Below are 23147 nucleotides of genomic sequence, written 5' to 3' on the forward strand. Positions count from 1 at the left end.
GGTTCATGGCTGGCTGGCAAGCGCAGCTGCAGTGGTGGGAGCCTCTCCTGCCTCTGCGGCAGTGCTAAGGATATCTGATGGCGGGTTAGGCCCTGGGGAGCGGGCCTAAGCTGTCAGTCAGACATCCCCCGAGGGCTCCCAGAATGCAAGAGGGCACAGGCCAGGCTGAGGGACGCCCTTCCCCCCTCCCCCCCGAGTGTACAAATCTCGTGCATCAGGCCTCTAGTTTTACTTATAAACTTATTAATGCTTAGTTATTATGGCTTTGTCTTTTTTATTCTGATGTGGTACAATTCAAACATATTTACATTAATTAAGCAAACAACACATGCCATCACCTCTCCACTGGTGGCTGGAAATCTAGGACTGAAGTGAAGAGCTGACCACACCCATCTCTGGGACAGAGGGCCTTGAGCACCCACTGAGAACACTGAGTATAATTGGAACACTGCAATATTTAATGGTTCCAACTCATGATGTTTTCTTTGTGTTTTGGCAACAGATAGGGAAAATGGGAAGCTTTTTGAAAAATAGCATTTTTTTAAAAAAGAACGAGCTTGTCAGCTATTAGCTATCATTTTATTTTCTAAGAGGCTAAGTTATTTTTCTGTTTTGCTCTTCACAAAACAGTTACAGCATTACATGTTTTATTTGGTCTTTGAAAGACTGAATCTGAAAGTACAAAGCAATATTTTTCACTTGTTAAAGTTACTGGGTCTTCAAATTTATGTATTTAGGTAAGCCAAATATCTATGTCATTGTCTAAGTAGAATACTTTTTTTGGGGGGAGGCATAACTCAAATGCTTTATTTTTTATTTTTTTTTCAAATGCTTTAAATCTTGTTCTTTTAGATCACTGTTCCCAACTTCTGGCAGCCAGATGTTTCACAAATTTAAAAAATATATTGTGTGAAGAATTCAAACCTTATTTAAAAAAAATATGTATTGATGTGTGATATTTGTTAATTATGTAATTTAGCTTTTCATGTAGTTATATCTTGATTCTCCAGCAAGATTGCTAGTTTATTTTGAGTCAGGGATATAAATTATTTCCTATATCAAGGAAGGACCCATTCACATCATTTTTTAATTGACTGATTTACTTTTGTGTCTCACCTCATCAAACAGTGAAATAAGCAATTTTAGGATTTCATCACAATCCAATGTCAACTAAATGTGCCACATTCCTAATGACATCTGCCACATTCTGCCTATGTCAAATCCAGCTCAAGGCAACTTGACAAAATTGACTTTCTGATTAAGATTATACATGAGATGAGGGAACTTTGTGGATTATCCCAGATGCCTCTGAAATCATCATGTGAGTCAATACTGTGGTGAAGCAGGAGGAGGTGGCACTATTGTCATTTTGAAGATGAATGAATAAACCACATTAGGACCATTCCCTGAATCAAAATGATATTTCTTTTAGCTAATTTATTTATCCACTTTTAGATTCTCTATAAATTTGTTGTAAGTCTTTTGCTTATATTACCAAAAATTATTAATGGAACTTCTAGAAATTGTTCTTATAATTTTTTCCAAGAATAGAATTTTAAAAATTTAACAGTGAAATACCATTTCTACTGTCAAGACTACTTACCAACTCAACATTGTTTTCCGTGAGTTTGTAATCATAGGAGTAAGGGTAAAGCATCATCTGGGAGTATGAGTGGATGGTCAGATATGCTTTGATGGAAGACAGGTTGTTGCGGATGAAATTAGCCAGGGCCTTGGTCTCTTTTTCAGACTCTGCAGCAGGTCCACAGTAAGTTTCATCACAGGGGCTTCGAGAAGCTCCAATTTCTGGAAAAACATATATTGTTAATGGTAAAGGTCATCTATTGACGTTCTCACAGGGCATATTTCAAACTTTCAAATCAGAGAGTTTAAGATAAGTGGTTTCCACAGGAGTACAAATAATCATCCTCATGTATGTACACATTATAAACTATGTACACAGTTAGTCACAAGATGAGGGTAGTGTGTTTTTAAGGAAACCAGCCATGTTTCCTGTGTAGTATTATACAGTGAGATCAATATAGTGTATGAAAATTAAAAAGTATAGAGCAAATTAATATCTACGAGAAATTTTCATATTATTGTCATCATTTTCTGAGATTGAATCACAAAATTATAATTCTATTACAATTTTGTTTAAATAGCTATTTAATGATGGTCTCCTCTAGATTATACATTCCACAAGTAGTAGGATTATGTCGGTTTGTTCAGTCTTATGTTCCGGCATCTAGCATGGTTGGGAATACAATAGAGCACACAACACATTTTTATGGAATGAATAAACTCTATTGTCTATGCTTTCAGAAATTAGAACTCTAAAATATTATATTTTTTCTTGTTTTAGATACTATTTTGTTTCCGATCTTAATTTTCCTTTTATGCTTCTCAACAGATACATGCAAATGGTCAGCTAGATACTTACTGCACCACCCAGCATCAAAATTTCTGTTGGGGTCTGTACCAATGCATTTAGTTCCATCATAGGTGGAGCGAGTCTTTCTCCACATTCGGTTCTAAAAGTGGATTATATGGTTAGAACAAGTAAAATAGAAAGTGGTTGGTTTTAATTTGATCAGTGCCTCTAAATACTGGTTCATATACCTTGGTCCAAGTGTAGACATAGCCATCAATATTGAATACAGGCAAGACATAGAAATCTAACTTTTCGAGAAATTCTGTCATGTGGATCTCACGTCCGTAGGTGCGAACAGCCTGTGATGAGTTACAAAGCAGAATTTCATGAAAAAATGGAATGCATGATGCTGCTAAAATTTACATAGACTAGATGATGTTGACTTTGGTAATAGATGCAGTGTCCCTTGTTGAAGTAGATATTAATGTTTAAAATTCAATTAACAAAATACTGCTGATAGTTTTGTTTAAAACACTTATTTCTAATTTTTCTCTGTTTCCAGGATACTCTATTTAATCTCTATGTATTCCACATAATTATTATTTTTTATTTTAATTTTTTACTTTAAAGTTGAACAAAGATTTAACAAAACTAAAGACTTTTAAATAACATACATATTCACTTCCTTTGCAATAATAACCATGATAACTTTTTTTCAAAGTTAGTAAGATATGAGGGTAAGACCCATTCTAGTAAACAAGGATTGTCTATGGGTGGCTATGCCTGTTTCTCATAATATCATCTAGAAATTTATTTAATTTCTATGAAACCTCCTGTAGATAGTATAGCCAGTGTCTATTATGGAAAAAGAATGAGAACCTCTTCCATTGTAAATTGAGTTTACACTAATGGGCTTTGGGGAGCCTCTCACTGAGGCTCCAAGCTGCACAATGATGGAAGTCTTCTTTGTATGATTGTTTCTTGAGAAGGGAACTCTGTTAAAGGACTGGACTAGTTCTCCATGCTAAGAAATGTGGACACTTATCTATGAATAAGGACCTCATGCCCATTTATTATATTCTCTTAGAGTCACAGTCTCTTAGTCCCAGAATTATTTTAAAATTAAATTTAACTCTCTCCTAAGTGCTTGAATAGACTTTATATTTGAGGCTTTTATGTATTAATAGTCTTAGGCTCCTAAGTCCGATGGTCTTAGGCTCTACAGCAGCGGTTCTCAACCTGTGGGTTGCTACCCACAGGTTGAGAACCACTAGCAGGGTCGCCTAAGACCATAGGAAAACACAGATATTTACATTATGTTTCATTAACAGTAGCAAAATTACAGTTATGAAGTAGCAACAAAAATAATTTTATGGTTGGGGGTCACCACAACATGAGGAACTGTATTAAAGGGTCGCGGCATTAGTAAGGTTGAGAACCACTGCCTTATACCCTCCACTCAGCTTTTCTTAATGTTACCATTTATATAACTGGATCAAAGTGATACACTTTGGTGCAGTGCTATAAACTAAACTACTCATTTTTCACCATCTTTTCTACTAATGTCCTTTTTCTGTTCTAGGACCCCAAACTGCATTTGGCTGTCATGTCTCCATAGTCTCTTCTTATCTGTGACCCTTCCTCAGTCTCTCTTGTCTTTGTGATTCGGCACTTCTATTGAACAGTGCTGCCTGGTTATTTTGCAGAAGGCCCCTCAATTGGGCTTCTCGGATATTTTAATAATTAGAGAGAAGTTATACATTTTGGGGAAGAATAACACAAAACCATGTACCTTTTCAGTGCATAACATTAGAGAGCACATTGTATTGATTATGTCTCATGCTGGCGATGTTAACCTTGATCGTTGTTAAGGTAGTTCCTGCTAGGCTTCTCCATTGTAAATTTTATAATCTGGTACATATTTTTCAGTAGATACTTTTAGGACGGCAAATATTTTATTTCTCTTTAAACTTTTACCCCCTAATTTTTGTGCATATCTGTTGATTTTCCTGAAATTATTATTACTGTAGTGTTCTAATGGTAATTTTCTATTTTGCTCATTCTTTGTACATCTGTTAGTTGTAATTCTGTAAGAAAGACTTGTTCCCTCTTTTCTTTTTACTAACTTATTTAATCATCTATTTATATCAATATGGGCTCATGGATATTTAAGAATTTTAGTTTTTAAAGGGCTTTCACATATATCTTATAATTAGAATTATAAGGATTGAAAACAGTACCATTTATGGTAGGGAGCACTATGTACTATTTTCTTTTATTCTAAAGCATGCAATAATTAGTATCCAGGAGATAATGATCGAGTTAGTGTTTATCCACAATCATGAACTTTCATCCACTATACTATCTATTAGCCTTTCCACTAAAGGTGGGTGTGAAATTCAAGTAAATACAATTCGCTAACTGTGTTTATTTTAAAACTTGCTTTATGAAGGTCTTTTGGTGAGAGTTGCAACTAATACCCCAAAATAAGAACTTGAAATTATGATTTTTCTGTTATTATTCTCTTCTATTATAGCTAGGTGGTAAGGAATTGATTGAAGTAAAATAACACTTTCTACTTCCCTCCGTCCCTAAATCACTTTACATACTGACCTCTCTCACAAACCACTGGCAGAATGCTGGGGAAATCCACTCTCTGGCATGGAAACCGCAGTCCATGAAAATTGCAGGCTTATTGGGTCCAGGCTTGCCAACCTATTACAAACAAAAGGAAAACTATTATTCATTAAATTTGGAGCTTACCAGTCACTACCCTTCTGAGCTTTGGATTCAAGAGGTGAAACTTGACAGCAGCAAGAAATATATCCCATGATTAAATTAAAACATCATACTAGCACAGTATGTTCTTGCCACTATAACCCAGTGTTTGAGCTGAAGGCTTATTGAGCCCTATCTGTGGTCTTACATGGTTGTTTATTACTTTTATTAAGCTTGATAAGCACATATTTTTAGAAGATGCTTAATTACTCTGCTTAATTGTCCTCGTGGGAAGGTTATTTTCAACTGCTATTATTAGGTGACAAGCCCAAGACAACTGGATGAATAATTAGAAATAATAGTGATTGTTGCTAATCTTGTAAGAATTTTTTCTTCTCTACCACTTATTCCTTGTCTTTTTATATTATTAGAATTATATGACCTAAATGGCATTAGAAGATGACAGAAAGAAATTGTTGATATGCTTTGTAATATTGTCTGATAGACATGAAGTTTGTGAAACTCTTTAGCAAATGGATTTGCAAACGACATCTGGGGGGAAAGACTTTCATCAAGGTAGATGATCATTTACATTGCTTAGAAGAAAGTGGCTAAATTTATAGGACATCCATTTTATTGTATTTTTCCTTTTGAATAAGTCAACATAATGATTTAAAAATCCATGTATGATAAAAGAAGCTGGGAAATCTGTTTGATTCCCTGGGGGATATAGGCAGGGAAAGAATTTTAACAATGTTTGGGATGAGTATATCTGTGAAACAGATGTTAATGTGTTAGAATTCATTGATTTAAAGCCCTCAGATATAGCAAGGTCATGGTTAAAAACAATTACCTTGAGGAGGTACATAGTGCGTCCTTCAAAAGTGGTGCCGATTGCACTGCGAGAGATGAGGTCTGGATTCTCACTGGCAACTTGCTGAGTCCAAGCCTCTATCTACCAAATGGAACCATATGGATTAATGTGGCATTTTTGGTTCAATTCCCAAAGTAATGTCTTACTAAACAATGTGCATGTCCTACCGTTTCCCAGTTGTTGTACTTCTCGTAACTGTGTCCAGTCGCACGGACCTGGCTGTCAAACTGAGCCTCCAGAATAGATCTCAGGTTGCTTATTAATACCCTGCAATGAACCAAAATGTGTGCTCCTATGAACATAAGTACATTTCCCAGTGAACACAGGTGAAAAACAAGAGCCACTGCATTAATAGACAGTACAATGTGTTCTCCATGGAGTCACACATGTTCTCTGATAGTTCCTAATATCTTTTACCCTGAGCTGATTATCACAAATAGTGAGCAAATCACTGAGAAGGATACTGTAGAGTGTGAGCAAGGCAGGCTCTTCCTGGGCCCAGACGTCACATATTTGGGTGTTTTGGACCCTAAACTTGAAAAATGGTATCTGGTGTATTCTAGGCTAGGGCCATTGGCTGCCACACAAAAGTGTGCACTTGAGCCCTATCTGTGGTCTTTCTTCCTCAGGACATTCCTGGTGTTAGCACTAAAAGCCCCATGTCCCAGGAGCCTACTCAGTCCCAGATAAACTGGGGCAGGTGGTCACTGGAGGTCTTCATGTTTTTGAGAAAAATATATTGGGTAGAAATTCAGAAATATTAAAAAGCTAAAGATTTAGTAGACAAAAGAATACTGAGTTTAAAGACCTAGTTTCTGCTTGCCTGTCTTTCGAGTGTTCAAAGTAGTCTAAGAATGATTCTGTAGCAAGGTAATATGAAAATTGGTGATAGAGCCTCTGAGGCTTGCTTATGTCTATCCACAATTGTTCAGGTGAAAATTCCTGCTGTCAGAGGCAGGCCTGAGGGTGTGTGTATGTGGGACTTCATTTCTCTTTGCTACTTTTGAGTGGAAAGTGTGTTTTGAAGGGACAAAATTTTATGAGCATCAGTGTCCTTAATCACAGCATTGTAAATGCTATGGACAGAAGCCAGTTTGCAAAACTTCTGTTAACCACAGTCAAGCCTTGAAATGTTTTTATCTCACACACTGAGCATTGCAGCCCCACATCAAAAGTCTCCCTCTCCTCCGGCTGCCCCAAGGGCACTCTGACGAGGAAAGGCAGCTCTGTCCTCCGAACTCCCCGCTGTGGCTCCTTCATTTGGTTAACTAGGGCATGAACTTGTGTCTATTTATGGAAAATGCAATAAATTAATACAAAAGGATATTGCTTCCTAGGAAAAGGCAAATACTGTCTTAAGGCAGATACTTTTTAAAGGAAAAGAAGCAGGTTTTAAAATGAATTCTGTTGGAAAGAACATTTTCTGCCATCAGGACTCTGTCAGCACATTGGTTTCCATGGCTGCCGTAAATTACCACAAACAACATGGATTTATTATTTTACACTTGTGTGGGTCAGAAGTCCTACACAGGTCTCTGGGCTAACATCAGGAAGCCAGCAGGGCTCAGTTCCTTCTGGAGGCGGAGGGGAGAACCTGATTCCTTGCCCTCACCGGCTGCGAGAGGCACGTTCCTTGGCTCTTTGCTGTGCTCCCCCACTTGGAAGCCAGCAGCACTGGCTCAAGTCCTTCTCACAGGGCAGCATCTGATCTCCTCTTCTGCCTCACTCTTCCAACTTTAAGGGTCCTTGTGATTACCGTGGACCTAGTTGGACAATTCAGTATAACGTACCTATTTTAAGGCCAGCTGCTTAGCAACCCTAATTCCATCTACACCACTAACGCCCCTTTGTCAGTTAACATAACATGTTCAAATGTTCCTGGATTAGGATATAGACCTTTTAGAGGGACCATCATTCTGCCTGCTGTTGTTAAGTGTTATAATTATATTCAACACCCACATTGAATTGTTAGGGAAGAGAGTAGAAGTAGAAAAATCCTAAATTAGAAACCAAAGATCAGTGTCATAGTTTTGCCTAACTCATAATTTGGATTCAGAAAATTAATTTAATCTCCGGGTCTTAATTTTATAATTTTTGGAATGGAAGCATTTGATTAGCTGGTATTTAATGTTCTTTTCAGTTCTAAGATGCAATGACTTGGGCCTTGGTCATTTACATAGATGTCTTCCAAGGTTTATGAAGAAAGAATTAAACTATGGTAAAATTGCTAGTTACAATTTTCATAAAATTCAGGAAAACACAGAGAAAACTAATGTCTAGAATAGAAATAGTTTAAGAAAATGATTTTCAAATATAACTATAAACAAAACAAAACCCTGAAGACTTTAAAAAAAATAAAAAGCAGAAAATTTAAAGAAAACAACTAAATTCTAAAATCATCAAGTTGAAAAAGAACAAATCCTACTAAATAAGGATGAACTTGTCTGACCAAATGCCAAAACTAAAAATCCAAGGGGAAGCAGTAAATGATATCTATGTTCATTTGAACAGATTTTGCATGGTCAGTGAGCAGGTACTATAGCATATGGGTCGTAGGGCTTCTTTGTTGGGTGCCCAGAGAAAAGAAGTAATCAGTTAATTGCTTCCAGGCATTCCACACCCTCTGGACTTCCATGAGACTTTGTATGTGAGACCATAACCATGGCGACGATCTCTCACCTATGGGGACTGGCTCAGATAAAGTGGCCACAGAGCTCCCACAGCACATCCTGCCCTTTCTCCTGTACCCAGTCCTCAAATTCAAAGTATGTAGGAGAATCAGTGGCTGGGCAGGGTGGATGTTTGTTCGGTACTAAGACAAGACATTCTGTTTGCATTATCACTGTGTTAAATATTAAACCTTTAAATCAATAACCAGAAGCATAAAAATAAGTTACATTTAAGATGACCCCTAAGAGTAAAAGTATCCTCGGGTAACTTGCAAAACAGAATGAGGTTGAAATAGGGTGCTGAGTTTTGCTGGAAGACTGGGGATTGACCTCAAATGATCTTTTCAGCCCTATGATTATTTGATTTTATTAGATTTAGGACAAAGCACTCCTTTACTATATTACAAAATATTATCTAAAATAATAAAAGCATAATATGCTAATTAGACTGGACATCCTTCCGGACAACCTTCCAGACGAAGCCAGGGCCGTGAGGGAAGCCTGGGTCCTGGGTACCTGCTGGTGGCTGGAGGGAAGCCCAGGTCCTGGGCGCCAGAGGGAAGCCCGTGCTGGCAGCTGGGAGAAAGAAGGCCTACCCTTGCACAAATTTCGTGCATCGGGCCTCTAGTTACTAAATAATGAGCCTCTATAGTAGGAGATTAAAACAATGCCTCTTAATGTAATAGAGACCATATTATGGCTCCAAATACAGAGGCATGTATACTATTTTATACTTTCATATGTTCCTTATATAGTGCTATCCAACTTCTTTTTTAAAAATATGCAGGCAAATTAGATAACAGGGACTCCCAACAAAGCAAGGAGTGCAATCATGAAAAGGAGAGATGTGACTCCATTCTCTGCACCTTTCAGGTCCCTGGAAAAGGAGCATTTGCTCAGTCCGGACAGCATGCCTGCCGCCGTGGAAGAACACTGATGCACCCCCTGCTCTCTGAGGACTCGTCCCTGCACGGATCTGAATACATAGAGAAATGATGTTATAGGCTGTTAGCAACAGTCTTCCCTGGAGTGGAGACTGACACCATCCAACTCCTAGTCTCTCTGTATCTAAGGGTGCAATATACTAGTAAACATTTAAAAATAGTTATTTCTCTGGGTACACACATTGTGATTTTTTCCCATGGTAATTCAGAATCTGATTAAAGTTGCCAAATGATACAAGTCTTGGAGAAGAGGGTTGGAACCACTGAAACATCTGAAAAGCTATTTTGCTGGGATTTGTGCGGTAGAGTATACAAACAACTGCAAATTCTTGTGGAAGGAAATCATCTAAAGTCTAAACACAAATTAATTACCATATGAGGTCATAATGGGATGCACAGGGACTGCTTGCAGCCCTGGCAAGGATATGGCTGGTGTGCTTCTCCAGGGTTTCTAGAGACTTATTATTATTTAACTAGAGGCCTGGTGCATGAATTCGTGCACATTGAAAGGAAATTAATTAGAAGAAATATTTTAGAGGCCGGGGAGGGACTGTGGGAGGTTGGCTCCAGGGCGTGTTCAACCCACCTCGCCCAGTCCCGATAGGCCATACCCCAGCAGCAAGCTAACCTACCGGTCGGAGTGTCTGCCTCTTGGTGGTGAGTGCCTGTCATAGCAACTGGTTGAGCAGTCGAGCTTTTATATATATATATATAGCATATTAACATATTAGGCTTTTATATATATATAGATATTTAGAAAATTATATGCTACAAATGTGCTCCACAGTGAACAGAGAAGCAAAGAGTATCAAGATCTTATCCCCTGTGTTCTAGATGAGACAGTGTTCACACACAGTTCCCCAAAAATTTACCCACTATAGAAATACATGAATTTTCCACCCAATACAAGGAGACTGATGTGTGATTAGAAGTCATTTTACTAGTTTGTGAGATGGATAGAGTTAGGACATCATTCGGGTGGCTAGGGCTAGTTTATCCTTTTTTCTTAAAGAATTATGAAGAAGCTGTCATCTTTTTTAATGTTACTGAAGCTCCTACAGACTAGGAATTTAGAAGTCCTTCCTAGTGTAATAATACGAGCAAAATGTCACAAATATGAATCTAAATCACATTTTGAAACTTACTGTGTTATATCTGTTTTAAAAAGACAGTCAGTTCTTAAGGTCAAATTCTGGTTTCCACAGGCAGAAGCAGATAGCTAAGCTATGTGAAGCATGATAATGGGTTAAACATCACACTTTCTGTTGACATTAAAAAATGTACAATCTCCCTCTTTGTATAATATTAAACCATAGCAGCATTCTTAGCAATAGAAATATCAGATGCAATGTATTTACGTATGGTTTTGTTTTATCTTCGCAACTGCCCTTTGAAAAAGGCATCATATTCTCATTTTATACAGAAGGAAACTGAGGTTCAGAAAGGTTAAGAAAATTTTCCAAGCTCACACAGCTAGGAGGTTGCAGAGCCAGGATTTGAATCTGATTTGCTTTTTTCCCCAAAGCATTTACTTGTTGCGTTTTGCTGCACCACTTCTGAAACAGGTACAGATTTTACAAATGAAAATACTGACATGTTCAGTAGCATAGATACTATACTATATATTTAAGATGTGAAAAACAAGAGATTTTCTGATAAAATGATGTAGGTCACATTTTCTCAAAATATAATGAAGGGTTGAGCTTGTGATAGGGAATTGTTGGATAAACGTTTGAATGTTCAGGACTGGAGCCTGAGACTGCTCCTTTGCTCCATGCTGACCCACTCCCTGGATGAACTCTGCTTAGGACTAAAGCCTCATTTTCTCCTTCCCTGTAGTAGTCTAAATGCCTTTAAGTCAACATGGCCTCTCCCAGTTCTAAGCCTTAGCATATAGTCTGTTCTCTGCCTAGTATGATTTTTTTCTTATCTTTGTCAGACTAATTCCTATTTATCTTTCAGTTCTCAGCTGAAGCCTCATTTCTTAGGGTGGCCTTTTCTTTTTTTTATTTATTAACTTTTATTGAACGTATTAGGGTGACATTAGTTAATAAAATTATAAAGGTTTCAGATTGACATATCTATAATACATCATCTGTATATTGTATTATGTGTTCACCATCCCAAGTCAAGTCTCCTTCCATTACCATTTATCTCCTTTACCTTCTTCTACCTCTCCCAACCCTTTTTCCCTCTACTGTTTTCTCTATGAGTTCTTTTTTAAATTTGCTTAATCACTTTACCTTTTTCACCCAGCCCTCCAACCCTCCTACTCTCTGATAGTTGTCAGTCTGTTCTCTGTATCTATGATCTGATTCTATTTGTTTTTCAATTTATTTTGTTCATTAGATTCCACCTATAAGTGAAATTATATGGTACTTGTGTTTCTCTGACTGCTTATTATTTCACTTAACATAATGCTCTCCAGGTCCATCCATGCTGTCTTAAAAGGTAAGATTTCCTTCTTCTTAATGGCTGAGTTTTATCCCATTGTGTAAATGTACCACAGCTGTTATTTTTATTTTATTTTATTTTTATCCATTCATCTATGATAGGCACTTGGGCTGCTTCCAAATCTTGGCTATTGTAAATAATGCTGCAATGGACATAGGGATGTATGTTTCTTTTTGAATTAGTGTTTTGGATTTCTTTGGATATAGCCTAGAAGTGGAATTGCTTGGTTATAAGACAGTTCCATTTTTAGTTTTATGAGGTAACTCCATATTGCTTTCCACAGTGGCTGCAACAATCTGGACTATCTTTTCTCCACATCCTCCTCAACACTTGTTGGTTATTGATTTACTGATGATAGCCATTCTGACAGGTGAGAGGTGGTATTTTATTGTGATTTTGATTTGTTTTTCTCTGATGATTAGTGATGTTGGGCATCTTTTCATATGCCCATTGGCCATCTGTGTGTCCTCTTTGGAGAAGTGTCTATTCAGGTCCTATGCCCATTTTTAAATTAGGTTATTTTTTTTTGGCATTGAGTTGTATAAGTTCTTTATAAATTTTGGATATTAACCCCTTATTGGATGTGTCATTGGTGAACGTGTTCTTCCATTCAGTGGGTTGTCTGTTCATTTTGTTGATGGTTTCTTTTGCTGTTTGGTATAGTCCATTTTGTTTGTTTTCTTCTTTGTTTTCCTTGCCCAAAGCAATATATCAGAAAAAAATATTGCTAAAAGAAATGTTCAAGATTTTACTGCCTATGTTATCTTCTAGGATTTTTATGGTTTCTAGTCTAGCATTTAAGTCTTTAGTCCATTTTTAGTTTATTTTTGTGTATGTTGTAAGAAGGTGGTCTAGTTTCATTTTTTTTGCATGTGTCTGTCCAATTTTCCCAACACCATTTATTGAATAGACTGTTTTTATCCCATTGTATGTTTTTTTTTTTGCCTCATTTATCAAATATTAATTGGCCATAAGAGCATAGGTTTATTTCTGGGCTCTCTATTCTGTCCCATTACTCTCTATGTCTGTTTTCATGCCAGTACCATACTGTTTTGATTACTATGGTCTTGTAGTATAGTTGATATCAGGCAGCATGATTCCTCCAACTTGGTTCTATATACTGGCCCAGGCAGCTGTCACCTCAGCAGGGTGCAAGCTCCTCAGGGTGAGGGCTGCAGATAGTCCAAAGGGTATAGATATTGCTTTCCTCCAGGCTGATGCTGTACAAAGGTAAGTGCTCCATCTAAGGAAGATGGCATGTACTGTATGGGAGAATGACTCACCACAGGTATCCTGGTGGCTATATCTCCCCACAGAGCCACAGACTCTAGTATTTCCTCACGTGACTCTACTCCACTCTGCCCTCCCATTGCTGGAGCACAGGGTGAGTGGTTGTGAACAAAATTTATGCATTTGCCCTTTAAAAGGGCACCTGTGTCTCTAGTCTCTCCTTGACGGGCAGAATTCCTGCTGATGCTCTGGTGCTCTGTGCTGGGGAGCTCCACATGGGGTTGAGACCCCTCTTCTCAGAGGGAAATTTTGCAGCTGAGATATCCCTCTAGAATCTTAGCTGCCATCCATGGGAATAGGGCCCACCCTTTTTGCATCTTTGCCCTTCCTCCCAATTTTTCTGTAAATCCTTAGTTATAAGATTTCTCTTCAGCTAGTATTCAGTTGGTTATTCAGGTTTATTGTTCTATATTTTAGTTGTAATTCCAGTTTGGTCCTGGGAGGAGATAAATGTAACATCCACCTACTTCATTGCCATCTTAGACCTTTTCTAGCCCTTAGACTTGGTCTATTTTCCTGTATTTTGAGCTCTTTACTTTTCTTGACATCTGTTACACATTATTGAAGTTTAGTTTATAATCTGGTTTCCTCAGAAGTGGGTGGGGATATATCTTTCATTTTTGGTACTTGGTATATGCAGGCACTCACTATTTGTTGGATGAACAACTGCCTCTACTTAGGTGAACATTCTCATCTTAAAAGATTTATATGGACCAGTGTGCTATTTGGGGAAAGGAGGCATGGTGTGATCAGCTTAGTCAACTCTACTCTAGGCCTTTAGAGAATGACTTTTCTTTTATTTATTCCTTCTATCCATGCCTCTCTTACCATTAGAGATAGTCATGGGGCCTTGGGGGACAAGGGACAGAAGGACCACTCAGTCTGACTCTAGTCAGGTCCTATTATGAGATATTAATAGCCCTTATGTCTCATAATAGGTCTGGCTGCTCACCTGGAAAGGCAGTGATTTGACTTGGGACTAATACTGTGTACAGCTGATGATAGTTGGTTTGGCCTGTAGACTATCTATCACTTATAAACCAGTAGCAGGTAAGATTTCTGACTGAAGATTTGGGGTTCAAGAATCAAAACCATTTTTATTGGAACAACAACTAAACACAAAATTGACCAGGTCTGAAGTCTTAAGATTTGGAATCTAGGTCTAGTTCTGTTATGACCTATTTGTGTGGACCTGAGGAAGCCATGGTCTTGATCTTATTTTTACCTTCCCAGAGTTATTCAGAGGCTTGGTTGAGAACATACATGGGAGAGAATTTTAATAGTTATAAAACACAAACTTACTCATATTGTAGCTCATTCTGCTCTAGAAAGTTTTCCACAGTGGAAATATCTTCTGCTTCAACACGGAAGTCAACTGTACTGTGAGGTTTGATTTGTGTGACAGAATCTGGTTTCCAGAAGTCGATCTGAATAAAGGATAAGATATATTATATTGAATACCTCTAATCTAATGGGTGGATTATCATTGGCAAGAATACTATTGCTCTACTCCATTGAGTTATTTTCAAACTTAAATTATTAATGAAATCTCTTAGAGATATATCCTTTGAGTAAATAAGAGTTGGGATCAAACAGTTGCTAATAAAAATGTTTACACATATTTTTATAGCCCTAATTGATTATCAGCAAGCATGAAAAACATGTAATTATTTCCCAGAGTGCTAGTCAATTGCAGTACTCTATAACTACTCTTTTTATATTTATTGATTTTCAGGAACAGTTACTTTTTGGAATAGCAATGTTTGTGGTAATGGATAAAAGTGTTCAATGAATGATGAGAATTTATCTAGAGCTACAAAATTTAATAGAGAGAAATTGAGCTTTCCTTTCTAATTTTTAGTGAACTTATTTTTTATGAGGAATTCAGGGCTGTACATGTCAAAGTAATATGTGGACCTGGGGGCATTTCTGACCTGTGGAGGATATATAAGGGAAGAAAAATGTACCCTTCCATAGTGGTCATCTAGGTACCATGACAACAAACAAAATACTCTTGAGGATGATTTAATATACTGACATTTTCATTTGTGCAGTTATTCATGAACTATTATTGAGGACCTACTATGTGCTACTCTCTGTGCCTGAGACTACTGTGAGCAAATATAATAGTGAGCAAATCAAATATGGCTTCTGTCCTCATGAGAGATATTTTAGAGAAAATTGTGCACAAAAATAATGGAATATGTAGTTTCAAATTTCCTTTTTCTATGGAAAAATAATAACCAAGGACATGTTGTCTCCTGTAGGATTTGCTATTTTCCTATACCTTTCTTGGGCTGAGTAAAGGCCTAGAAGCCTGATGTGAGCCAGACAGTGGGTCTTTCTCTACCTCTGTGTCTTGCACAATTCCTATTTAGATGTTACGAGCTAGTCTTAGGCTGGAGATGTGACAGGTGGAGATATTTAGACCATTGCTGGCAAACTTGGAAGGAAGTTTGGGCAGACTTAATAGAAACTGGTGAGGTAAAATATTAATTTTAGATATACCTGTAGCCTATATCCTGGGCTGATAATCTTCAAACCACTGAAGATGTCTAATGGGTGCTGAGTTATGAGTTAGGGTCATAGGAAATGTCAGTGCAATGGGAGGCAGGGAAACAGGGATTACACCAAGAGGGATTCCAGAAGAAAAAGTATGAGTGTGGTTGTCACTAAGGTGTTGAAAGGAGGGAGTATTGATGATTTGATAAGGACTGGCTATAGCATGTGACTTAGTGAATCAACAATGGGAGGATAAAAATGAGATGTTAAAAGGTAATGGAGGAAGTATAAAGGTATGTCGTGATAAGGATATCCTATCTAATAAAGAGGGAATGTGCTAATTGACCCTCACGCTGTCGCAAAGATGGTGGCGCCCACAGCCAATAAGGAGAGAATATGCTAATTGATTACCACGCCCTCAAAGTTGATGGCACCCACAGCCACCAGATGGCCTTGCTGCGCAGTTGCCTCTGGTGTCCCCCCCATCCCCTCAGTCCCCCAGCTGCCCAGGACCGGCCCGAGGCATAGGCAAGACTCGGATGGCAGCTGCCCAGCTGCCCAAGGCCGGCCTGCGGCTCAGGTAACCAGGGCCAGTCGAGGCTTGCACTGCCATCAGTGGCAACAGCAGAGGTATGATGGGGTGTCACTTTCCCCTGATCATCGGGTCGACTCCCACCCCTGAGGGCTCCCGGACTGTGAGAGGGAGCAGGCCTGGCTGAGGGTCCCCCCTCCAGTGCATGAATTTTCATGCACCGGGCCTCTAGTAGAAAATAAAGGACTAGTAATAAATTCTAGTTAGCCAATGTTGTAAAGAGAAGCACAATGAAGACAAGCACATTATAAGAAAAAGCATACTTGAAAAAGTTAACCCTGAATTTGTGTTTCCAATAAATGCTTGGCATTCTAAGGTGGGATGAGAGAGGGAGGTGTATCTTTATAGACACAGAAGTTTAGAATTGGTAAAGCACATAAAGTCTTCCAAGTATCTTAGCAAGTTGGCAGTGCCCCACCTGTACATAATTCTGGGACTCCCCACTACCAAGCTCTGCATCTCTGTTCTTGAAAGCTATTTCCCTGAGAATTGGAAAAAGCCAAGCTAACAGTTCAAAGCAGGCAGGACATGCCAAAAAACAAACAAACAAACAAAAAACCCCACAAAAAACACAGAAACAAAACAACAACAAAAAATGCTTTTCAGGGAAGCACTCAACCATGACCCTGGGAGTGGATGTCTAAATACTCCAACTCCCTCACTTCTCAGGTGAGATAATTCTGCGACGTCTGATTTGTACCCTTTCCTAGAGTTGCACTGTAGCATTAAGCTTTAGTTATCATCTGTGGTAACTGACTTAATAGGGACCCCTTGTTGGCTTTTCTGTAACCATTTCCACTTCTCTATCAGTTCTTCCTGCACTTCCCAAATGAAATCTTTGCCTGCACATCTTTGTCTAAGGGACTGCTCTGGAAGAAACTATATTAAGATGTAGCTTTCCACTCAGAGCAATAAATGTTTGCACAATATCCTTTGTGATGGTTCTAATACAAGCTTGAGTACATCTAGTACCACTTCAGAACAGCCTAATTGTCTTACAGATAGTTGTATTTTTCTTAGTAAATTGAAAGTTGCCTTCCCCCTTGCCCATTCATCTTGGTTCTGCCAAATTTTGCAGGGAATGAGGGGAGAAAAAAAAAAATATATGATTCTGCAGTAAGAATTATGGATTCTTTAAAATAAGGTGGAGGAATCTCATAAATATGTTTGACAGAAGACATGCAGACCTAACCTAAGGTTCCTTATCAATTTCAGCTTGGCATGGAGAAATCCTTCAGCAAACACTGACATCCAACACTATGGAGGCCTGAAAGTATGGCACAGACATATTATACTGATGCTACTCCCCAGTGCTTAGGAGAAATGGAGCCAAAAATCAGGAGCAACACTATAGGCACATAGATGTCAACTAATGTAATAAACTCAAATTATTAACCCAAGGCAATAAATATAAATTTCAGTAATTACCAAGACCTTGTGAGTGATATGTCTGAAGTATGGAAGTGGAGTAAAATATGTAATATGAGATATGGGAAATTGAATTATAAGTTAAGAAGTTATACAACTGAGGTCATAAAATTATAATCCAGAAAACTGAGTGACAAAGAACCATAAAGGACAAGTGTTGGGAGATAAAAGAATATCTTTAGATGATAGCACAATGGGAATGTCAACTTAATCAACCAGCTGGTTAATAACTTAAGAGCCCTTCCTAAAACATATCACAAAACTAATGCAAGAACAGGATAAAGTAGTATGTTCATTACTTTATCTTAAGTACATTTTTTAAATCTTAAATTCTATTGGGAATAAAATCCTATCTAATAAAAGAGTAATATGCAAATTAACCATCACACCACTACAAAATGGCTGCGCCCATAGCCACAAGATGGTGGCGCCCAGTCCTCTTAGCCCCAGCGGAGTCCGCCCAGTAGCAGCAGTCCAGGGTGTCTGGCTGGAAGACACCAGTGCCCAGCGTGAGCCATGGGATCGCTGGCAAGTGGTGGCGGTTTGGGGGCAGGGGTCTCAGCCGCCCCCAAGCCACAGGATCCCCTGGCAAGCCGGGCTGAGACCCCTGCCACCAAGCTGCAGGATCCCCTGGCAAGCCAGGGTGGTTTGGGGACGGGGGTCTCAGCCTCCCCCAAGTCGCAGGATCCCCTGGCTGTGAGGACAGCTTGGGCTGGGGTTTCAGGCCTGCAGGGCCCAGCACCCAAGCTGCAGGGTCCCCTGGCCGGGCTGGCTTCCTGGGCTGGGGTCTCATGCCTGCAGGGCCAGGCACCCCCACTGCATGATCACCCAGCCAGTGGCAGCAGCCTGGGCTGGGGTCTCAGGCCGGGAGGGTGGTGCACCCCCACCGTGCTATTTTCAGGCCAGTGAAGGCAGCCTGGGATGGAGCCATGCACCCCCACCGGGCTATCCCCAGCCAGGCTGAGATGGCAACCTGGGCTGGGGTCTCAGCCTGGTCAGGACTCGATCCCCTTCCAGTGGTGGCAGCCTGGGGTCTCAACCATTGAGTCACACCAGCCAGGCAGATATGGAGGAATCTTAAATGTTTTTTTTTTTTTTTTATAATATTTATTTTATTGATTTTTTACAGAGAGGAAGGGAAAGGGATAGAGAGCTGGAAACATCTATGAGAAACATCGATCAGCTGCCTCCTGCACACTCCCCACTGGGTATGTGCCTCCAACCAAGGTACATGCCCTTGACCAGAATCGAACCTGGGACCCTTGATTCTGCAGGCCAATGCTCCATCCACTGAGCCAAACCAGTTAGGACTGTCCAATATTCTAAAGAAAAAACCCTATCTAATAAAGAGGGAATATGCAAGGGAGGGCATTTGGGGGTGACTGGGGTATCAGGGGAGGGCAGTTAGGCATTGATCGGGCTGGCAGGGGAGTGGTTAGGGGGTGATCAGGCTGGCAGGCAGAGCGGTTAGGGGCAATCAGGAAGGCAGGCAGGCAAGTAGTTGGGAGACAGCAGTCCTAGATTGTGAAAGGGATGTCCGACTTCCTGTTTACAGGCAGTTGGACATCCTCCAAGGGGTCCCAGATTGGAGAGGGTGCAGGTTGGGCTGAGAGACCGCCCCCCGTGCATGAATTTCGTGCACCAGGCCTCTAGTGGGTGTATAAAACAATATTGATGTTGAGGATCTTTGGTTCTTCACAAATTTACACAAATTTGTTTATTCACATTGCATTTGACCAGAAATTTTGCATTTTATAGAATCTTCATTTATCTTGATGGAATTTTCCTTTCTTTTTGGAAGTAGAAGTGACTTCTATTCTAGATCTGATTCCATGGAGGAACTTCCTAATGTAGTGGGAGTAATGAGAAATTGGAAACTTGTAACCAGGTCACTCTAAGCACAGATAAACATGTACCTTAAACTAGAGAAACAGAAATTGAAAAGTACAGAGAAAACAGTAGGTTTTATGGTGATTGTCACCAATAAAGGAACAAGTAGAACTCTGATTGCAAGGAGATAAAGTACTTACTATATAATTACAGATGAAAAGGGGAGGTGGCTAGAGTCCAGTGTGGTCACAGATCTCTCCAATGCATTTAACTTTCAAAAGGACATGTTCAAAAGCTGGGAGGAAGGTCACATGGCCAAGGATGAATACAAAGACTAGATGCCCTTGTAATGATCTTATCAGGAAGGCTACAGTTCAGAATATGCTGTACTTGCTGGATTGCTAAGGAGAATAAAAATATCTTTCAATCGTGTAGGAAATAAATGAATAAAGAAGAAACATGCAGTTCCACTGCGTGGAGCTATAGCCTGGTGTTTGCAGCTAAGAAGAGAGAAAGTAGCCATATGTAACTCCTGTTTGGCTTTGTTTTTTTCCAAGGAGTTAATACTATCTCTTCCTCTTATACAGAGAGATGAAATTAACATGAATAAAGAATTTGTCATGTTAAATTTTAGCAGAAATAACTTTCTTTTGGAAAGAGAACATTGAGGCCCACAGTAGATGAGGAGAGAGGGAATTATACTGGCTGTGTAAATTACCTTTCAATTTCCAGATAACAAACACTTATATAGTTCTTATTATATACGTTCTTTCTAAGTGCTCTACTTATATTAATTATTTTAAATCTCACAGCAATCCTATAAGGTAAATACTATTATTCTCCTCATTTTATTAACAAAAATGTTGAGACCCAGAGAGGTGACCAAGATCCAGCTAGCAAGTGTAGAGCCAGGGGTTGAATCCAGTCTGAGTCCAGATTATCTTCTCTTGACCACCATACAATGCTGAATTTTAAGTAACTAAAAAATACTGCAGTTGTAATTGCAGAACTTTAGCAGCAGGCTTGGCGGAATTAGAGTTTGAAGGGATCACTGAGGAATGGATGGGGCAAGTCTTGGATTTCATAAAGAGAAAAACAGTTGAACCTCAGTAGCAGGAGCTCCTGGGCCAGGCATGGATTCTGGCAAAGCTGCAGGGTATACTGGAAGCAGATGCATTGTGAATGCTTAGAAAAGGAAGCTGTGATCACTGGGAGCCAGCATTGTTTAAAACAAGGATAAGTCAGGCCCAATGATTTCATCTTATTATTGGAAGAGACCTCAAGCCTGAGTGCTGAATTTGAATCTCAGCAAAGCATTTGACTAAGTGTCTTCATTTATATTCTTCTTTACAAGTTAGAAAGCACAGTGTTATCTGTAGGTAACACCACAGTAACATGGGTAGTTTAGCGAACTTACCCAAGAAGAGTTGGTTAATGAATCACTTTCAGTACTTAACACTGTGTCTGACACATTGGAGAGTGAAGATAAATACATATTGAATGAATAAACCATGAATGAAGCCTCTAGTTCTGTGCTGACCCCTGACTCTTTAATCTTTTTCTTTATAAGTGACAACGATAAAAGTTGAGAAGGAATACTTATCCAACTTGCTGGTGATGCAAAATTAGGGAGAAGAATTATGACCCTGAATAACTGAACGTATTTTTAAAATGATCTCAACATGCTGAAAACAGGCTATCAAGATAAAATTCTCAGGGGTAAATCTAAAATCTTGCATTTAGGTTAAAAAATCGCAGTTACATTTGGAAGAATATCTTACATGAGGGTGATTCATGTGAGAAAAAAAAAAAAAACCCAATGGTTTTGATTGGCCACAGGTTTACTCTGAGCTAAGAGTATTCAATAACTGTTCAAGATGCTAAAAAGAATCTCAGACCCCATTAATAAAAATATCTGCTTTACAAATGAAGGTAGACAGTGGTCCTGTGGCATGTGTTAATCAGAGCACATCTGGAGGTCCACTGTCAATTTTGAGAACTACATTTTAGAAAAGAAATATAGACAGAAAGCTTGAGCAATATTCAGAGGTGACCAGGATGATCAAGTGTCTATAAAACAGTGCTAAGAGAAATGATGGAAGGCCTGGAAAAGATAAATCTTAGAAATAAGACAATATTTATCTCAGTTAGGTCAAAATTAGAGAAGGTACCTTTCAGCTTCACATAGCAATTAGGATGCTGTTTAAGGCAAATGGACTATTCTGAAAGCAGTATTCTTACTGTCCCTAGAAGTACTCAAACAGGTTTTATTAAGGCTAGCAATCAGGGATGCTATTTCTATGGAGGAAATTCCTGATTTGAATGGAAGGCTGGAATAGTTGACTTTATATCATCTTTTAATTCTAAATTTCTGAATCTGTTCACATTATGATACTGTCTACATTCTTTTTTTGCCTCCATACCTTAAAAGGTAAAAAAAAAAATCCATAGAAAGAAAAGATAGCTGGATAGAGAGATGGATAGATATTTAGGAGCTAGTAAATTATTTTGGATTATATATTCATGAAGAAAGAGTTTTGGTGAACTATTTGTGATCAGCAATAGCTTACTGCCACATGACATGCATAATAAAAAAATGTCAGTTTTTACTCCATGTTCAGTGAATTTTTTAAAGTAGCATAGATATTTTGGTTTCTTGAAAATAAAAAGAAAGCATGGAAATCACCCATGTCTTTTTACCTTCTCCCCCCTCTCCCCATGTCATATCATTAAGAGGGCCTGAATCAAGGTCATGAAAACTCAAGCTGTTTGATTTGGAATGAAAGAAAATCAAAGAGAACAGATGATATATGGGATGTGGAAATGAATTTCAAATTGGACAAAAGCCCAGTTTTTCAGTAATATTGAAGTCGATTATTTTTCTTTTTTGCTTAAGAAAACAGGACAAATAACCACAACTTCAACCTATCTAATTGTGACAGGCCAGCTCATCCAGTTGTCATGATCTACCAGCTCTTTAAAAAGTTACTTTGCCCTAGTTGGTTTGGCTCAGTGAATGGAGTGTCAGACTGTGGACTGAAGGGTCCCAGGTTCGATTCTAGTCAAGGGCACATGCCTGGGTTGCAGGCTTGATCCCCAGTTGGGGGTGTGCATGAGGCAGCCAATCAATGATTCTCTCTCATCATTGATGTTTCTCTATCTCTCTCCCTTCCTCTCTAAAATCAATACAAATATATTAAAAAAATAAAAAAGTTACCTTGGATTTATAACACTACTAGAGGCCCAGTGCACGAAATTTGTGCACTGGGGTGGGGGCGCCCTCAGCCCAGCCTGCCCCCTCTCACAGTCCAGGAGCCCTCAGGGGATGTCCTACTGATGGCTTAGGCCCGCTCCCCAAAGGGAGCGGGCCTAAGCCGCAGTCTGGCCTCCCTCTGCGGGAGGTGACTGGGCTGATCAGGGGAAGGCGCCACTCCCACCACCCCGCTGCTGCTGCCACTGACAGCTGCAGCAG

General features: G+C 39.1%; 1 protein-coding gene across 1 annotated transcript in view; it reads right to left on the reverse strand.

Annotated features, from left to right (window-relative positions):
* Nucleotides 1–23147, reverse strand: part of CPB1 (carboxypeptidase B1) — a gene marked incomplete at both ends in the record, with an annotated part of 38675 nt that overhangs the window by 14369 nt on the left and 1159 nt on the right. Inside the window, 7 exons of the mRNA XM_079767365.1 lie at nt 1604–1806; nt 2444–2534; nt 2623–2733; nt 4988–5089; nt 5946–6047; nt 6134–6233; nt 14626–14750. Of these exons, the coding sequence (XP_079623491.1) occupies nt 1604–1806; nt 2444–2534; nt 2623–2733; nt 4988–5089; nt 5946–6047; nt 6134–6233; nt 14626–14750 (834 nt within the window). The remainder of the gene's footprint in view (nt 1–1603; nt 1807–2443; nt 2535–2622; nt 2734–4987; nt 5090–5945; nt 6048–6133; nt 6234–14625; nt 14751–23147) is intronic.

The sequence above is a fragment of the Cnephaeus nilssonii genome (genome assembly GCF_951640355.1).
Source record: "Cnephaeus nilssonii genome assembly, chromosome: 3".
Classification (NCBI taxonomy): domain Eukaryota; kingdom Metazoa; phylum Chordata; class Mammalia; order Chiroptera; family Vespertilionidae; genus Cnephaeus; species Cnephaeus nilssonii.